The sequence below is a fragment of the Marmota monax genome, unplaced genomic scaffold, assembly GCF_021218885.2.
Source record: "Marmota monax isolate L192 unplaced genomic scaffold, Marmota_monax_Labrador192_F-V1.1 WCK01_AAM20220418_F8-fsc00012, whole genome shotgun sequence".
Classification (NCBI taxonomy): domain Eukaryota; kingdom Metazoa; phylum Chordata; class Mammalia; order Rodentia; family Sciuridae; genus Marmota; species Marmota monax.
Genome location: NW_026695227.1, coordinates 30220556 through 30238298, shown reverse-complemented (window position 1 = coordinate 30238298; position 17743 = coordinate 30220556). Strand labels below are relative to the sequence as shown.

Sequence of the window (17743 nt, the reverse complement as noted above, 5' to 3'; positions counted from 1 at the left end):
TCTTAGTTTCGAGAACAAGCCATTACAATAAATCATCCAGGTTTTCTAAAGCTTGAATCCTCCACATTATCAGGTAAGTACAGACGGAAGTAAAGGAAGTGAGAAAAAAAAAAAGGCAAAACTCACTGACAAACTGGAAACATGAAAATAATCAGCTGAGCTATCCGGACCAGAAATTTCTGCATTTTAGGGTATTTCATCTTTAAAACTGACTGGACCTCTCAGGACTCCCATCCCCCAGGTGGTTTTCTCCCGGTCTCTGCACCCGCCTGGCCCAGCCAGGAAGCGGCGCGCTGCAGTCTGCAGCATTGGCGCGCGGGTCCGCAGCGTGGCGGTAGACGCCCCTGCGAGGGGAGGGGGCTCCGAGCGCCGAGCCCGCCTCTGCGGTGGCCAGGCTCGGCGCCGAGTGGACGCCTGTGTCGGGGGAGGGGCTGCGGCCGCCGCGCCGCGCGTGCCCGCCCGCCCCTCCCTAGCCGCTACTTAAGAGGCTCCAGCGCCGCCCCCGCCTCAGTGCGTTACTTACCTCGACTCTTAGCTTGTCGGGGACAGTAACCAGGACCCGGTGTCTGTTCCTGTTGCCTTTGCTTCCTAACCCGTAGCCACCATGGTGAGTGGACCGCGCCGCGGCGCCCTGAGATGTTCGGGAAAACCGGGGGAAAACGAGCGGGAGAGGTGCGAAGGGCTTCTAGCTAGAGAGGGCTGAGACAAATGCCATCCAGTTGGAGAGCAAAAGGCGAGGCGGGGGCGGGGGTAGATGAGATCCGGGGACAAGGGCTGGGGACCAGATAAAAGAGGGCTACGGGATTTCATCTCCGGCTCTGGGGCCCGGCGCCTCAAGACCCTACCCTTTCCCGCGCGTGCCCTTCCCCCATCCTAAACCCCTCAGGCGGGTGCGCGCAGTCACCCCGCCCTCACTTCCTCCTGAGCGCGAAAAGCGGGGGCGGGAAGGAGCTGGAGACAAAGCGCAGGCGCGACCGTTACCTTCCCGCCCGAGAGCGGCGGGAAATTCCCACTGCAGTGTGCGCATGCGCACAGAGGTTCTGCGGCTCCATGACTGCAGGGCGTAGCCCCTGTAACCCAAGGAGTTTTCTTAACACTGTACCACACTACGCCCCAGCTTATTAAGACAGTTAACATCTAACAGCCTGTCTCCAATGCACTAGGAAATCCTGTGGGGAGCAGGTGGTGGCAGTGAAGAATTTGGAGAGAATGGAAATCTGCATTGGGGCCCCTGAAAACAGATGGGGAGGTGCAGGGCTGAGCCCAGTGCCTGCAGGTATTGCGGGCATCTGCAGCTGCGCACCCCCGCCTTTGAGCGCAGCAGTGCGCTCCCTGAATTGCTCATTCATCCAGTGCCGCAGAGCCCCACCCCTTGTCCCTGCAGCCAGACATTTTCTTTGCACTCCGACCATGTGCTTCCTGTGCTGAGAGCTGTCCGGAAATCTGGCCAACTGTACTGGAGTGGGGTTCTGGGCCTGAGCAATGGGTGGTGGATGAATTTCTCACTGCCCTGTGTTAAAAAGAGGAACCTGACTAAGCATTCTTGCAGGTCTCAAAATAGCACTTCTCCATTTAAGGGTCGGAGGGGGAAAAAATCATTCCCTACTAAGGAAAAAACAAAATAGGACATTTTGGATTGTTTATTTTATGGTGGAGATTGAATCCAGTCAGGGCTCATCACTGAGCTGTGTCCCCAGCTCAAGTCATTTTTTGCAATACCGGAGAATACTCTTCCACTTGTTCTAAGACAGGGTCGCCTGAATTTGCCTAGCTGGCTTGGATCACACGTGATCCTCTTGTCTCAGCTTCTTAAATTGATAAGAATTATAGGCATGTGCCTGAAAAAAATAATTTGTGGTAGTGGGGGCTTGGCAGCACACCTGTAATAGCAGCGGTTTAGGAGGTTGGCGCAGGATTGCAAGTTCTGGACAACCTCAGGAACTTGGTGAGACCCTGTCTCAAAATGAAAAAGAACTGAGTGTGTAGCTCAGTTGGAAAGTATCCCTGGGCTCAATCCAAGCACCAAAACTTTAAAAAATAATAATTAAAAAGGGAATTTGCTTAAATTCCATGACTTCCCCTGTCCTTTCCGCAGCGTGAGTGCATCTCCATACACGTAGGCCAGGCTGGTGTCCAGATTGGAAACGCCTGCTGGGAGCTCTACTGCCTGGAACATGGCATCCAACCTGATGGCCAGATGCCAAGTGACAAGACCATTGGGGGAGGAGATGACTCCTTCAACACCTTCTTCAGTGAGACGGGTGCTGGCAAGCACGTACCCAGGGCAGTGTTTGTAGACCTGGAACCCACGGTCATTGGTGAGTTGACTGGGTATGTCTTGGGTTCTCCATTGATCGCATACACATTGTCTTTCCCACCAGAGTTGAGCAGTTTTGTGCAGGTTATTAAGTGATGGGTGCTGGTTTCCTTTTCTTTTTCAGATGAAGTTCGCACTGGGACCTACCGTCAGCTCTTCCACCCTGAGCAGCTCATCACAGGCAAGGAAGATGCTGCCAATAACTATGCCCGAGGCCATTACACCATTGGCAAGGAGATCATTGACCTTGTCTTGGACCGAATTCGTAAACTGGTAAAAACCTTAAATGAATATGTATTTTAAATGGGGTGAGAGGCTCCAGAGCAACTTGAATGGACTGACCTAATGACTTTGTTCTTTGGTTCCAGCAAAGTGGAATAGGCTGCTTACTATATTAATTAGACTTCTATGCCAGTCAGTCCCTGGCTGTAGAATAATTTGTGATGTGTCTGTTAGCCAATTTTTTATACTATCTGGATATGGTCATGATTTAAAGAAATTATGAATAGTTCTGTAGAAAATCTGGCCAGGCGCAATGGTATGCTTCTGTAGTCTCAATGTTTGTGGGAGGGAGGTAAAGGGCTGGGGGATGTAACTCAGTGATAAAGTGCTTACCTAGTTTGCATTTCCTTTTTTCTTCCCCTACAGGCTGACCAGTGCACAGGTCTTCAGGGCTTCTTGGTTTTCCACAGCTTTGGTGGGGGAACTGGTTCTGGGTTCACCTCCCTGCTGATGGAACGTCTCTCTGTTGATTATGGCAAGAAGTCCAAGCTGGAGTTCTCCATTTACCCAGCCCCCCAGGTTTCCACAGCTGTAGTTGAGCCCTATAATTCCATCCTCACCACCCACACTACCCTGGAGCACTCTGATTGTGCCTTCATGGTAGATAATGAGGCCATCTATGACATCTGTCGCAGAAACCTTGACATTGAGCGCCCAACCTACACTAACCTTAACCGCCTTATTAGCCAGATTGTGTCTTCTATTACTGCTTCCCTCAGATTTGATGGAGCCCTGAATGTTGACCTGACAGAATTCCAGACCAACCTGGTGCCCTATCCCCGCATCCACTTCCCTCTGGCCACATATGCCCCTGTCATCTCTGCTGAGAAAGCCTACCATGAACAGCTTTCTGTAGCAGAGATCACCAATGCTTGCTTTGAGCCAGCCAACCAGATGGTAAAATGTGACCCCCGCCATGGTAAATACATGGCTTGCTGCCTGTTGTACCGTGGTGATGTGGTCCCCAAAGATGTCAATGCTGCCATTGCCACCATCAAGACCAAGCGCAGCATCCAGTTTGTGGATTGGTGCCCCACTGGCTTCAAGGTTGGCATTAATTACCAGCCTCCCACTGTGGTTCCTGGTGGAGACCTGGCCAAGGTACAGCGTGCTGTGTGCATGTTGAGTAACACCACAGCCATTGCTGAGGCCTGGGCTCGCCTGGATCACAAGTTTGACCTGATGTATGCCAAGCGTGCCTTTGTTCACTGGTACGTGGGTGAGGGGATGGAGGAAGGAGAGTTTTCTGAGGCCCGTGAGGACATGGCTGCCCTAGAGAAAGATTATGAGGAGGTTGGTGTGGATTCTGTTGAAGGAGAGGGTGAGGAAGAAGGAGAGGAATACTAATTACCTATTCCTTTCAGCCCTGCAGCATGTCATACTCCCAGAACTTCAGCATTAGCTAACAGGCATTGGAGTTTACTGATTAGATTGTCTTCACTCAATCATGATTATGTCTGTCTTTTTCCATGTGTACCTGTAAAGTTTTTCCATCATGTCTCAAAGTAAAGGCTTTAAGGAAAAGTGCTTTGCCTCCTGTGCTTTATTGTAACGCATCCAATATGGAATCACTGCAACACATTGGCAAGGACCCTCACTACCTATCTAGGTTCATTTTGCTACCTTGAAGCATAGTGGACTGTGCTCAATCTGGAGCACCAAAGGAATTGAGTGATTGTCAGAGTTATAAGTGGTTTTAAATGGCCTATTAATGGCTGCTGTTCAGTTACCATTACCACACAAAACCTCAAAAAGACCCTTGAAGTAGAAAAGGGTGATGAGCCGTTTCAGCTCTAAAGATGAGAAAAAAAAGTTGTAGGATTTATAATAACAATAGTCCTAGGGGGTATGGTGGCACATTTTACTCCTGTGACTTAGGAAGCAAAGTCTGGAGAAAAAGTTCAAGGTTACCCTCTACAATTTAGCAAGATCCTGTCTCAAAATGGACTGGGGATGTAACTAAGTGGTTGGGTGTCCCTGGGATAGAGAAGAAAACCAAAGATTGAACAATAGGCCATGTGCATTGGAGAGGGAGGATTGCATTACAAGATGTAATGGCAACAACTGTAAATGGTAGGATAAGGGGTCACAGTATGTAACATCTGGCATGGTTTGCATTCTTTCAAGTTTATAGTTCAATTAAATCTAAAGGTCTATTAGAGGGACTAAGGATGTACTTGAGCCATAGAGAGCTTGCCTAATATGTGGGAGCCTCTGGGTTTGTGGATTCAATACTTAGCACTTTCAAGAAAAAAAAGAAAAACCAAGTAGAGGATTTAACCTTGGAGAAAATTACTTCATATGTGAAAAGCACAAGGATAAATCTGAGGATGATGATATTTTGTTTTGTTGTGAGTTTTTTTGTTTGTTGGTACTGGAGATTGAACCAGGAGTACTTAACCATGGAACTACATCCCAGCACTAATTTATTTATCATTTCCTTTCCTTATTGGTAACAAGGATTGAACCCAGGGGTACTTAACCACTGGGCCACATGCTATATCCCAGTCCTTTTTACTTATTAATTTATTTTTTATTTATTCTTTATAGTTATACATGATAGTAGAATGTTTTTTGACATACATATATGGATTATAACTTCCCATTTTTGCAGTTGTACATGATGTGGCATTACACTGATTGTGTATTCATATATGAACACAGGCAAGTTATGTTTGATTTATTCTACTGTCTTTCCTGTTCTCAACCTCCCTCCCTTCCCTTCATTCCCCTTTGTCTAATTCAATGAATTTTTATTCTCCAACCCCCCACCCATTTTATGTTAGCATCTGCATATTAGAAAACATGTTCGGCCTTTGCTTGTGGGGATTGGCTGGCCTTTTATTTTTTACTTGGAATTTTTAGACAAGATTTCACTAAATTGCCGGAGCTGGCTTTGAACTTGTGATCCTCCTTCCTCAGCTTCCTGAGTTCCTGGGATTACAGGCATAGGCCAGCACTCTGGCTGTTCTCCTTCTTGAAGACACTATTAAAATAGGAGGAGCCCAGGGGCTTGGAATGTGGCTCAAGTGACAGCATGCTGTGGTAGCATGCTTGCTTGGCATGCCTGAGGCACTGGGTTTGATCCTTAGCACCACATAAAAATAAGATAAAGATATTGTGTCCATCTAAAACTAAAAAATAAACATTTAAAATAGGAGGAGCCCAGTGCCTTATTCTACAGGTGATAGATTTAATCAGTAGAGAGCAAAGGAAATGGTATCACAGCTCTGTGCCCTGCCTTGTAGGACTGGAGCCGTAAATATTGTTTGCTAAAAAAACAAAGGGAACTGGGTCCCCACCCCAATGTGGGGGACCCAGGTTGTGATTTAGACTAAAATGCTTGAGTAAGGCCATTTTCTCCTCTCAATCCCACCAAACTCATAGCAAATTCTTTCATGTCCTGCAGATGGCACCACTAACAAGGAATTCTCCATCCGGGAAAGCCTAATTCACATTTGTGAACTCTGCCCTTGCAGTCACCTTGGAGCTAAGCCTAAAAGATGCACAACAAACAGGAAGTGACTGACCTGGCATCCCTAGCATTCACATGCTTGTCACTTTTTTGTTCTGACAATTACTGGAGGCCTTGTGCTTAGGCCACTCAATCAGACAGGCAGCCAAGGGAGACCCCACATCCAAGGAGTTTCTTGAACTCAGCCTTCTAGAGTATTTTCCCAGGGCGGGATAAATATAAAAACATAGCCTTAGGGTCAACATGTAGAAAGGGAGGGACACATTGTGACATCTAAACTTAATACAAAGTCAATAACCACCTGATGATGTGGTCATCATCGTGTAGATAGGGATGTCATTGTGTTGCTAAGACCAGCTCCTTCTCTGCCACCTGGTCCAAAAATCAAATAAACGCCTTACTCCACCCACCTGAAACTGACAGCCTGCTATATTTTACTGTGTCCAACTGTGACAGAATCAGGCTCATGACATCATTCCTGTGTGGATCCATCAAACACATTCCTCCTTTGCCTATAATACCTCCTCCAACCAAAACTGCCCTCAACACATTTGTCCACTCAACTCATACTCTTTCTTCAATGATGGAAACCCAATTGTCATCTCATTTAAAGACTTGGAGACTAGGTCAGATTCTATACTACATAATATTTCATATAACTTTCTACTTACTCTCATATCATTTATATTTTGTAATTACATATCGGTGGTGTGATTATTTAGTATACTTCTCCTTTACCAGATTTTTTTTTTCTCTACTAGATTTTTTTTTTTTTAAACCCAGGGGCCTCGGCCACTGAGCCGCATGCTCAGTCTTATTTTGTATTTTATTTAGAGACAGTGTCTCACTGAGTTGCTTAGTGCCTCTCCATTGCTGAGGCTGGCTTTGAACTCGCAATACTCCTGTCTCAGCCTTCGGAGCTGCTGAGATTACAGGCATGAGCCACAGTGCCTGCCTCCACCAGATTTTAACTCCATGTTTCATGTGCCTATCATTGTATCACAAAGTATCTAGCTCAATACTTAGTATACAATTAATACTTGATACTCAAGAATTAATTTCGGGCAAGGGCAGAGATTCCAATTTTTTTTTTTTTTTTTGGTATCAGGGATTGAACTCAGGGGTCACCTGACCACTGAGCCACATCCCCAGTCCTATTTTTTTTTTTTTTTTGTATTTTATTTAGAGACAGGGTCTTACTGAGTTGTTTAGCACTTCACCATTGCTGAGGCTGGCTTTGAACTCATGATCCTCCTGTCTCAGCCTTGTGAGCCACTGGGATTACAGGTATGTACCACTGCACCTGCCCAAAGATTCCAGTTTTTAATTCTCAAAGCTAGAAAAAACTACCCCTCCACTATCTTCCCCCTTTCAGATTAAACCCAGGACCCAAATATATGAGGAGCCTCAGGAAGAGTAGAGGGTGGGTAATGACATCCAATGGAGGTGGAAAGGAAGGTTTCTTCTCTGTTCTTCATGAAGAAGAGATCTTTCAGCATCTTCTGGCTCAGTTCAGTGTCTCATGATACTGGCATGTAGGCACTTCTGTTGGCTCACAATGACCAAATGAATGCATGCCATGAAACTAGGTGTGACCCAGAGCAGGCTGATGTCACCTTAGATATTCCTTGTATGCAAAAGTGCTCAAAATAGCCAGGCATGGTGGTACACACCTAAAATTCTAGCAACTCCAGAGGCTGAAGCAGAAGGATCTCAAATTCAAAGCCGGCCTGGACAACTTAGTGAAACCCTGTCTCAAAATAAAAACAAAAAAAGGGCTAAGGGTGTTGCTCAGTGGTAGAGCGCCTCCAGGTTAAATCCTCAATATAACACACACACACACACACACACACACACACTGCTCAAAACTGGACAGGTTAAGTATTCCTCCACCATCTTCAGTGGTCATCCTACTGAGAAGTCTGTTATTCAGTTCTGTGTACTTGCTTCAAGAGGAACACGGATAAGTAAGAGAGTGGTGTGGTAAGGGTTACTAGATAGAAAAACTCAGAGAATTGAGGATATTTAGCTTAGAAAAAATAAACCTCACAAATGCTGCTATCCAGAACAGCAGTAGATTAATTCCTGTAAACCCCAGAGAGTACAGCAGAAAATGGGGAAGAACACTACAGTTCACTTTCTAATAATTAGGGAGGATCAACAATGGGCTATGTATTATCAATGTCTTGAAGGGCAAACAAGTAGACTGATGACCTCTAAGATTCCCATCTATCGTCAGAATCCAAGATTTCTTTTTATTTATTTTGGTAGTGCTGGGGATTAAACCCAGGGCTTTGTACATGCAAGGCAAACACTCTACCAACTGAGCTATATCCCCAGCCCAAGATTTCACAATTTTTACTGCAGTCTCAAGCCAACATTTCATTATGATTATTCTAAATATTTGGGGGGAGGTCAGAGACAGATAGGGACAAGGGAATAGAATCTTTTAAATCTATTAAACTCTTCTCCCCTTTTCCTAAAACCCATTCACGACAAAAAGTTCTCAGATCCTGGGAGGCCTTGTTAAGGGAATTCCTGGTTTTCTGGCTTCCCTGGCATCCTAGACAAGAAGGCAATTCCAAAATTGACAGTTCATTTCTAGGAATTAGCCCTGTTTCTACCAGAGAGAAAGAAAACAGTTTTTATCTATAGTATTTTTCACCTCAGAGCTGAATGAGCTCAAAGACCAGGAAGTTCTGGGAACAAAACCACCCTGAAAGTAGTCTTATTAGAGTGAATTTTTCTATATTTATTATGTTGTTGTTGCTTTGCTTTGTTTGGTTTGGCATTGGGGATTGAATCTAGGGGCACTTTACTACTGAGCTACATCCCCAACCTTTTTTTTTTTTTCTTTTTTTAATTGTAGATGGACAGTATGCCTTTATTATTTTATTTTATTTTTATGTGGTGCTGAGGATCGAACTGAGTGCCTCATGCATGCTAGGCAAGTGTTCTACTGCTGAGCTACAGCCCCAGCCCTATTTTTCTTTTGAGACAGCCTCACTAAATTGCTGAAACTGATCTCAAATTTGTGATCCTCCTGCCTCAGCCTCCAAAGTTTATTGGATTACTGGAGTGCATACAATACCATACCTAGCACTTATTGTGTTTTCTGTGGGAAAATTAGAACATATAGGAAAGCAAAGAGAAAATAAAAGTAATCCATATTTTGAATGGACAGTTTCTGAAATCTTCATTTAAAGAAAAAGGCACTGTGTACGGTGGCCCAGGCCTATAATCCCAGCGACTCCCAAAGGAGGATCATAAATTCAAGGACAGCCCTCAGCAACTTTTGTAAGACACTGTCTCAAAATAAAAAATAATGATTGTGAATGTAGGTCAGTGGTAGAGCACCATTGTGGTCATTCCCTACCTTCTTCAAAAAAAAAAAAAAAAAAAGGCAGCATATCTTAATCCTTCTGCCCCTGTCTTGCCCCAATCACCTTTGGGAGTGGGTTCTCCTGAATCTTATCTTCTGTCTATTCCACTCAATAATAAGTCAAAATCATTCAGAATCACAAATGTTGCCTTACAACGAAGGGGCAGAACAGTGAACCTTTTAGATTCAGATGGGAGTGTGTTAGTGTTACTGAAAGCTTGGTCCTTATACCTGATGCCAATCCAATAATGAGGTTATAGTTTTGAGAAAAAGGAAAAAAAATATTGTTTTGCTAGCATAAGAGAAACACAAGGGACTCCTATCCCAGAGGCTGTGATTCTCTCCATCAGTGGTACAGAATTTTTAAAGAGGTGATCCAGAAGGACTCCTTTCCTGAGATTAGGGAGGCAAGATTAGGGAGGAGAGAAAAAACATGTCCATTTTAGAATAGCAAGGGCTATATTCAAAGCATAAAGTGGATGGATCACTGTTACATTAAGATTCTCAAAGTTCAAGCTTTACCTTTTTTTTTTTTTTTTTTTTGGTATGGTATTGAGAATCTATAATTTTTAATTTTAAAAATTAAATTTTAATTAATTTTTATGTAAAGACAGGATTTTGCTAAGATGCACAGGTTGACCTTGAACTTGCAATTTCTCCTGCCTTAGTTTCCCAAGTCTGGGATTATAGGCATGCACCTCCACATCCTGCTTTTTTTTTTTTTTTTTAGCTTTATTTTATTTATTTATTTTATGTAGTGCTAAGGTTTGAACCAAGGGCCTCACACACGCTAATCAAGTGCTGTACCACTGAGCCACAACCCAGCCCCCTGCTCTTTTTCCTTTTATTGCAGGAATGGGGATTAAACCCAGGGCCTTAGGCATGCTGTACAAGTACTCTACCACTGAACTATATCCTAGCTCCTAGCTCCCCACCCTCTTTTTTTTTTTTCCTGATACTAGGGATTAAACCCAGGGATGCTTTACCAGTGAGCTTCATCCTTCACCAATTATAATTAGACATTGGAAAGAAAGTTATTGTGCTTCGAATGGATTTGTAAACAAGGACTCATGGACTTGTGAGTCACTAAAATCAGATTCCTACTAGGTTCAAAACTACTTCGTCAAAACTGGGTACAGTGACACACACCTGTAATCCCAGCAACTTGGGAGACTGAGGCAGGAGGATTACAAATTCAAGGTTAGACTCAGCAACTAAGTGAGGCCCTAAGCAACTTAGTGAGATCCTGTCGCAAAACAAACAAACAAAAAGTATTAGGGATGTGGCTCAGTGGTTAAGCACCTCTGGGTTCAATCTCTGGTACAAGAAAGGAAGGAAGGAAGGAAGGGAGGAAGGGAGGGAGGGAGGGAGGAAGGAAGGAAGGAAGGAAGGAAGGAAGGAAGCGGGGAGCGGAGGGAATGGAAGGGAAAAGAAGGGAAGGGAGTAAGAAAAACAGAAGAAAAATGGAAATGGGGTTGTAGCTCAGCAGTAGAGTGCTCGCCTAGCACATGCGAGGCCCTGGGTTCGATCCTCAGCACACATAAAAATAAATAAACAAAATAAAGATACTGTGTCCAATTACAACTAAAAAATAAATATTAAAAAGATAAAAAAGGGGCTGGGGATGTGGCTCAAGTGGTAGCACGCTCGCCTGACATGCGTGAGGCCCGGGTTCGATCCTCAACACCACATACAAACAAAGATGTGTCTGCCGAGAACTAGAAAATAAATATTAAAAAAAAAAATTCTTTAAAAAGATAAAAAAAAGGGCTGGGGATGTGGCTCAAGTGGTACAGCACTTGATTAGCGTGTGTGAGGCCCTTGGTTCAAACCTCAGCACTACATAAAATAAATAAATAAAATAAAGCTAAAAAAAAAAAAGACAGCAGGATGTGGAGGTGCATGCCTAGCATGCATGAGGCACTGGGTTCAATTCTCAGTACCACATAAATGTAAAATAAAGATATTGTGTCCACCTAAAAAAACTAAAAAATAAATATTAAAAAAAATAAAAAGATAAAAAAGAGCTATGTTAAAAAAAAAGAAAAGAAAAAACACCCTTCTTTGTCTAGGAAGTCTTCTAGGTTCTTCCTTCCTGTTCTGAGCTTGAATTTGGATTGTATTATGCAGTTCTGAACTGATGTATGTATTGATATTTTGCCTTTTAAAGTTCACTTCAGTTGTTTATACATTCAAGAAAATAAGTCTCTAAGCAGAATCCATGTTTATCAGTTGTTCTAAGAATCAGATATAGCCAACTGTGATGGTGCATCCAATTTGGGAGACTGAAGCAGGAGGCTTGCAAATTTGAGGCCAGCCTCAGCAATTTAGCAAGGCCTTAAGGAATTTAACAAGACCTTATATCAAAATTTAAAAAAATAAAAAGGGCTGGGAATGGGCTCAATGGTACAATGGTACAGTGCCCCTCCCTGTGTTCAAACTCCAATACCAAAAAAAAAAAAAAAAATCAGATATAATTGTCCATGACAGAAGAGGCCACAGCACTTCATTAAACTATGAACATGAAATTAATAGATTTGGAAGCAATCTAAAGGTGAAATGAGATGAAGTAAAGTGTGACACAAATGACAGATTACTAGAACCAGAACCTAGCCTTTCTAATTATTAGCAATGTCTACCATCTTTTCTCCTACATTTTTGTTTGTTTGTTTGTTGGCACTGGGGATTGAACCAAGGGATGTTTAGCCACTGAGCCACATCCCAAGCCCTTTTAAATTTTTTTCTCATTTAGAGACAGGTTCTTGCTAACTTGCTTAGGATTTTACTACATTGCTGAGGCTGGCTTTGAACTTGCAATTCTCCTCTATCAGCCTTCCAAGCTGCTGAGATTACAGGCATGTGCCATCATGCCTGGCTTCTCACTACATTTGTAAATGTTTGAGTCTCTATCTGTATAAGACACCAGGTTAAAAGCTCAGGAAATCACCCAGTTCAAGATAAATATGATTCTTTCTCTGGAGAAGTCTCCCCCTGCTCCAGAAGTCTATAGCAGGGAAGGTCAAAAGTAAACATAATTGTGTGTCAAATAATAACAAAATTAGGCTGCTTTATATAAGGTAGTGGTGGGAAGACTCCTTTGAGCAGAGAACATTTAAGCCCAACCTGAAGGCTATTGGAGCCAGCCAAAAGTAAACTGGAAAAGAAGGGAAGAGGAGAGGAGAGCTCTCTTGGGCAGAAAAAATAACAAATTCAGAACCCTGGGGTGGGGAAAAGAACTTGGCAGGGTCCACCAGGGATCAACTGAAGGTCAGGGTGAGGATAAATCCAAGTTACAATAGAGAGGGGCTTGGTCAAGGGTCTTAAACTCAGATATACAACTAGGCAATATAAATAAGAAAACTGGTGAGATGTAAGATTGAGTAATAGGAGGACATCTTGCTCCATGCCATAGGTCCTTATTGCCCAGCTCTGCCAGATCCAGATCTCTGTTTAAGAGACAGATATCTGATTTTGGGGGGAGTGGGGGTGGGGGGAAAGTACAAGGAATTTAACCTAGATGTGCTTTACCACTGAGCCACATCCCCAGTTCTTTTTTAAATTTTTTTATTTTTGAGACAGGGTCTCGATAAATTGCTTAGGGCCTCACTAAAGAGATAATCTGGATTTTTAACAAGTCATCTCTTTATTTTTTATTTATTATTATTTGTAGCACTAGGGATTGGATCCAGGGATGCTCTACCACCAAGCTACATCTGTAGCCCTTTTTATTTTAGGTAGGTCACTCTAAGTTGCCAAGTCTAAGTTGCCAAGACTAGGCTCCAACTTGTGATCCTCCTGTCTCAACCTCTCAAATCACTGGGATTACAGTCCTGTACCACCTTGCCCCTCCACCTCTTCATTTGTTTGGTACTAGGTATTGAACCCAGGGCACTTTACCATTGAGCTAATTCCCTAGCCCTTTTTTTATTTTTATTTATTTATTTTTGCATGCTAGGAATTGAATACCAAGGGTAATGAGCTACATCCCCAGCCCTTCTTATTTTTTTCTTTTCTTTTATTTATTTATATGTGGTTCTGAGAATCGAACCCAGTGCCTCACACATGCTAGGCAAGTGCTCTAACACTGAACCACAACCTCAGCCCCCTTTTATTTTTATTTTTTATTTCGAGACAGGATTTTGCTAAATTGCTTAGAGCCTTGCTAAATTGTTAAGGCTGGCCTTGTATTTGTGATCCTCCTGCCTCAGCCTCCCAAATTGCTGGGATTATAAGCATGCACCACTATGTTTGACTTTCATTTTTAAATGTTGGTTTCAATCTGTTAGAAAGACAAACTAAACAGCCTGTCTTATACAGCCCAAAGGCTACTATTTTATTAACTGTGAGGGCCTTCTAAGTTTATTTGAAGCAAGTGATTTTTTTTTTTTTAACTTAGGATTGAACCTAGGGATGCTTTTCCACCGAGCTACTGAAGCCAGGTTTAAAGACAGGTAGTAGTTTAAATAGGGTCTGATAGAGAAAATGGAGTCAGATTTGAGTCCAGGAAAATGGAAACAGCTCCTGGGAGAATAGAATGTTCATGTCTCCAAAGCCTTTTGATACTACCCCTCCCAAAAAGGTTGTTAATTAAGCAGCTCCTAAGCAGACAGGGAGCTGCTAATCAAAGCCCTGTAGGCTGCCGCTCCCTTCCTGCCTAGCACTCTACCTAGGCCCTTCCAGCCCACCTGCTCACCTCCTGCCATTCCACCAACATCCCCCAGTCCCTACGCAGGTGCAGGATGAAGGGGAAATGAACAAGATCAGGGAGAAGAAGGCAGGAGAACAAGGGAAACTTTAGATGTATAAAAGGGACAGGAATTCCTCATCCCACTGATTCCACCTTTGGGTCCCCTTCTTCCACCTGTGAGGAGTCTGTTTTACTATTCTTTTTTTTAAAAAACTTTTTTTTTTTTAAGTTGTAGATGGACACAGTACCTTTATTTTATTTTATTTATTTTTATGTGGTGCTGAGGATCGAACCCAGTGCCTCATATGTGTGAGGCAAGCACTCTGCCACTGAAACACAATCCAAGGCCTGTTTTACTGTGTTTTAATAAAGCTCCTTACTTTCTACTCTAAGCTTGTCTTGGCATGCTTTTCTAGTGTTATACTTCAACATTTGAGGAAGCAGGACTCATCAAGGTAACCAGTAATTGGTGGTATCACTACTACTACAGCTCTATTTTTTATTTTGAGACAGGGTCTTGCAAAACTCACCAGGCTGGTTTTAAACTGGGAATACTCCTGCCTCAGCCTCCCTAGTTGCTGGTATTACAAGTGTGGGCCACCACACTCAGCAATAAGCTAAGTTAAAAAAATTTGGTGGTGGGGGAATACTGGGGATTTAACTCTGGATGCTTTACCACTGCGTGACATCCCCAGCCTTTTAAAAAATATTTTATTTAGAGACAGCTTTGCTAAGTTGCTGAGGCTGGCTTTGAACTCCTCAAGATCCTCCTGCTTCAGTCTACAGAGCCGGAGCCTCTGGGATTATAGGCATATATCACAGAGCCCAGCCCCAAACTTTTTTAAAAAAATTTTTAATTTTGATGCAAAGAGTATCACTAGGGGGGTTAGGGTTGTGGCTTAGTGGTAGAGCACTTGCCTTGCACATGTGTTCAATCCTTAGCAACACATAAAAGATAAATAAATTAGTAAAACAAAAGTATTGTGACCATGTTCAACTAAAAAAAATTAAAAAAAAAAAAGAGTATCACTAGGTTGCTTAGGGCCTCACTAAACTGCTGAGACTGGCCTTGAACTTATGCTTTTTAATACTATCACTAAAAAACAATGCTTCTCATAGTTGAAATAAATATCTGAAAAGAAGGGTTTGGCTCCAGAGCCTCCTTCTCCCAGACTAGTTGCAAGCTCCTCCAGGGTACGGCCTTCATGGCCTTTATCCATTCAGGCTTTTTGTGTGTTCATTGGCTTTTTTGGTACCGGGGATTAAAGCCCAGAGCAACTTAAACCTGAACTATACCCTTAGTACATATTTTTATTTTCTGAGATAGGTCTCACTAAATTACTTAGAGCCTTGCTAAATTTCTGAGGCTGGCCTAGAACTTGCAATCCTCCTGCCTCCTCCTCAAGGAGTTGCTAGGATTAGAGGCATGCATCACAGTGTCAGGCTTTCAGGTTTGTTACTAAAACACACTTAATAGTGGGGGCTGGGGTCATGGCTCAGAGGTAGAATGCACTGGGTTCAATCCTCAGCACCACATAAAAATAAATAAAGATATTGTGTACATCTACAACTAAAAAAATTTAAAAAATAAAAAAGGTATTGTGTTCACCTACAACCAAAAATATATACATTAACAACAACAACAACAACACATAATAGTCCCAAGTCACCACCCTGTGTTTTCCTTTTCTTCCTTTTAGTATAGGAAGACCCAGCCAGCTGTCTTTTCTTTGTGTCTCTCTCTGTTGGAGTTCTATTCACTCCAAACTTGGTTGCTAAGAGAAATTAGCACTTCATATCCTCTCATTATCTTGCTATCATCAAAGACTAGTATATATATTATCTACACAAATATATTTGTTCACAGTTGTCTTCCATGTCTGCAGGAGATTAGTTCCAAGAACTCAACCCATAAATTTCCAAATCTGAGGATGCTCAAGTCCTTCATATAAAATGGTGTAATATTTGGGTATAACCTATGCACATCCTTGATATACTTTAAATCATCTCTAGATTACTTATAATACCTAATAGAATATAAGTGCTATATAAGTAGTTGTTATATTGTATTGTTTAGGGAATGACAAGGAAAAAGTGTGTGCATTGTTTAATACAGATGAGGTTATTGTTTGTTATTGCTGTTGTTAGGAACTAAACCCAGGGCCTCATACATGCTAGGCATGCCTGAGCTGCATCCCCAGCACCTGACACAATATTTCTCCAAAAAAATTTTTTAAAAAATTTTAATTGTTGTCGGACACAATAACTTTATTTATTTTTATGTGGTGCTGAGGATTAAACCTACTACCTCACACATGCTAGGCAAGTGCTCTACCACTGAGCTATAGCTCCAGCCCCTCCAAATGTTTTTGATATGAATTGTTTGAACCATAGATGTGGAACCTGAGGATACAGGGGGCCAACTGTATGTAGGTGTACATATACAAACAAGTTTTTTAAAAAACCAGGTTCTATAGAAAACCACTGAGGAGACATGGGATAAAAATAATTTGACCTGTATTGGGCAGGGGGCACCTGTAATCTCAGGAATTTAGGAGGCTAAGGCAGGAGGATGGATAGTTCAAAGTCAGTCTCAGCAATTCAGTGAGGCCCTAAGCAACTTAGTGAGACCCTATCTCAAAATAAAAAATTAAAAAAAAAAAAAAATGGCTGGGGAGTGGCTCAGTGCCTCTGGGTTTGATCCCTGGTACCAAAACCAAACCAAAACAAAACAAAACCCCCCCAAAACAAATAAAAAAACAAATAAAACTTGACCCAATTAAAGAAGGTACAAAATAGTAGACAGTTGTTCACAATTCCGGATTCTTAACTCGTGCTTAGATAGCAACTAGACACAAATCTAGGCCTCTAAAATTCGGCTTTTATTCTCAGGTGGGTATAGGACCACCTCTGGCTATTTTCTAGCCTCTAGAGTTCTTGCAACACCTTCCTCTGAAGTGTTACTGTGAAGAGATAAAGACAACAGTAGGTGGATAGCTAAATGTTCGACTTAGTCCTCCTCACCAGTGTTCAGTGCTACCCTGTGCGTATTTTTTCACCAAGTTTCAGGTTATTTCTGTAGGTTTTGTTTGTTTTTGGTACCAGGGATTGAACCCAGGGGCGCTTAACCACTGGTTCAAATTCCCAGTCCTTTTTATGTTTTGAGACAGGGTCTTACTAAGTTGCTTAGGGCCTCGCTAAATTCCTAAGAGTGGCTTTGAATTTGTGATCCTTCCTGTCTCAGCTCCGGAGCCTCTGGGATTACAGGCGTGAGCTACCATACCCGGCTCCAGGTTTCTCTACTATTTGTTCTAGTACACATTAGGTCTTTCATAAAAATGATTTGAGTGAAAAATCCTAGGGACTGGAAGGTGTGGGAGGGGCATCCCAACACAAACACACTTTCAGAAACTGCTAAGCTACGGAATTTAGGTTACCGGACTGCTGTACCTTTTGGAACTCCCGGGGCGCTCTCACATCCTCCCTGGCTGGCCTGATCCAAACGGTTCGGCTCATTTAACCACGTTCAAACTATAATTTAGCCGGACGTGGTGGCGCACGCGTGTAATCCCAGCGACTCACAAATTTGAGGCAAGAGGA

General features: G+C 42.8%; 1 protein-coding gene across 1 annotated transcript; it reads left to right on the top strand.

Annotated features, from left to right (window-relative positions):
• Nucleotides 1-450: 450 nt before the first annotated feature.
• LOC124087231 (tubulin alpha-1B chain) lies at nucleotides 451-4126 on the top strand. The gene is made up of 4 exons (XM_046436005.2): nucleotides 451-607; nucleotides 2096-2318; nucleotides 2442-2590; nucleotides 2966-4126. Exons 1-4 carry the CDS (start codon nucleotides 605-607, stop codon nucleotides 3944-3946), a joined length of 1356 nt encoding a protein of 451 aa, XP_046291961.1. The 5' UTR covers nucleotides 451-604; the 3' UTR covers nucleotides 3947-4126.
• Nucleotides 4127-17743: the final 13617 nt, after the last annotated feature.

What these genes read in the sequence shown, in the direction of transcription:
- LOC124087231 (XM_046436005.2), top strand. An exon ending in CCTGGAACCCACGGTCATTG is followed by an intron (nt 2,319 to 2,441) that starts GTGAGTTGACTG and finishes TTTCTTTTTCAG; the next exon opens with ATGAAGTTCGCACTGGGACC. An exon ending in TGGACCGAATTCGTAAACTG is followed by an intron (nt 2,591 to 2,965) that starts GTAAAAACCTTA and finishes CTTCCCCTACAG; the next exon opens with GCTGACCAGTGCACAGGTCT.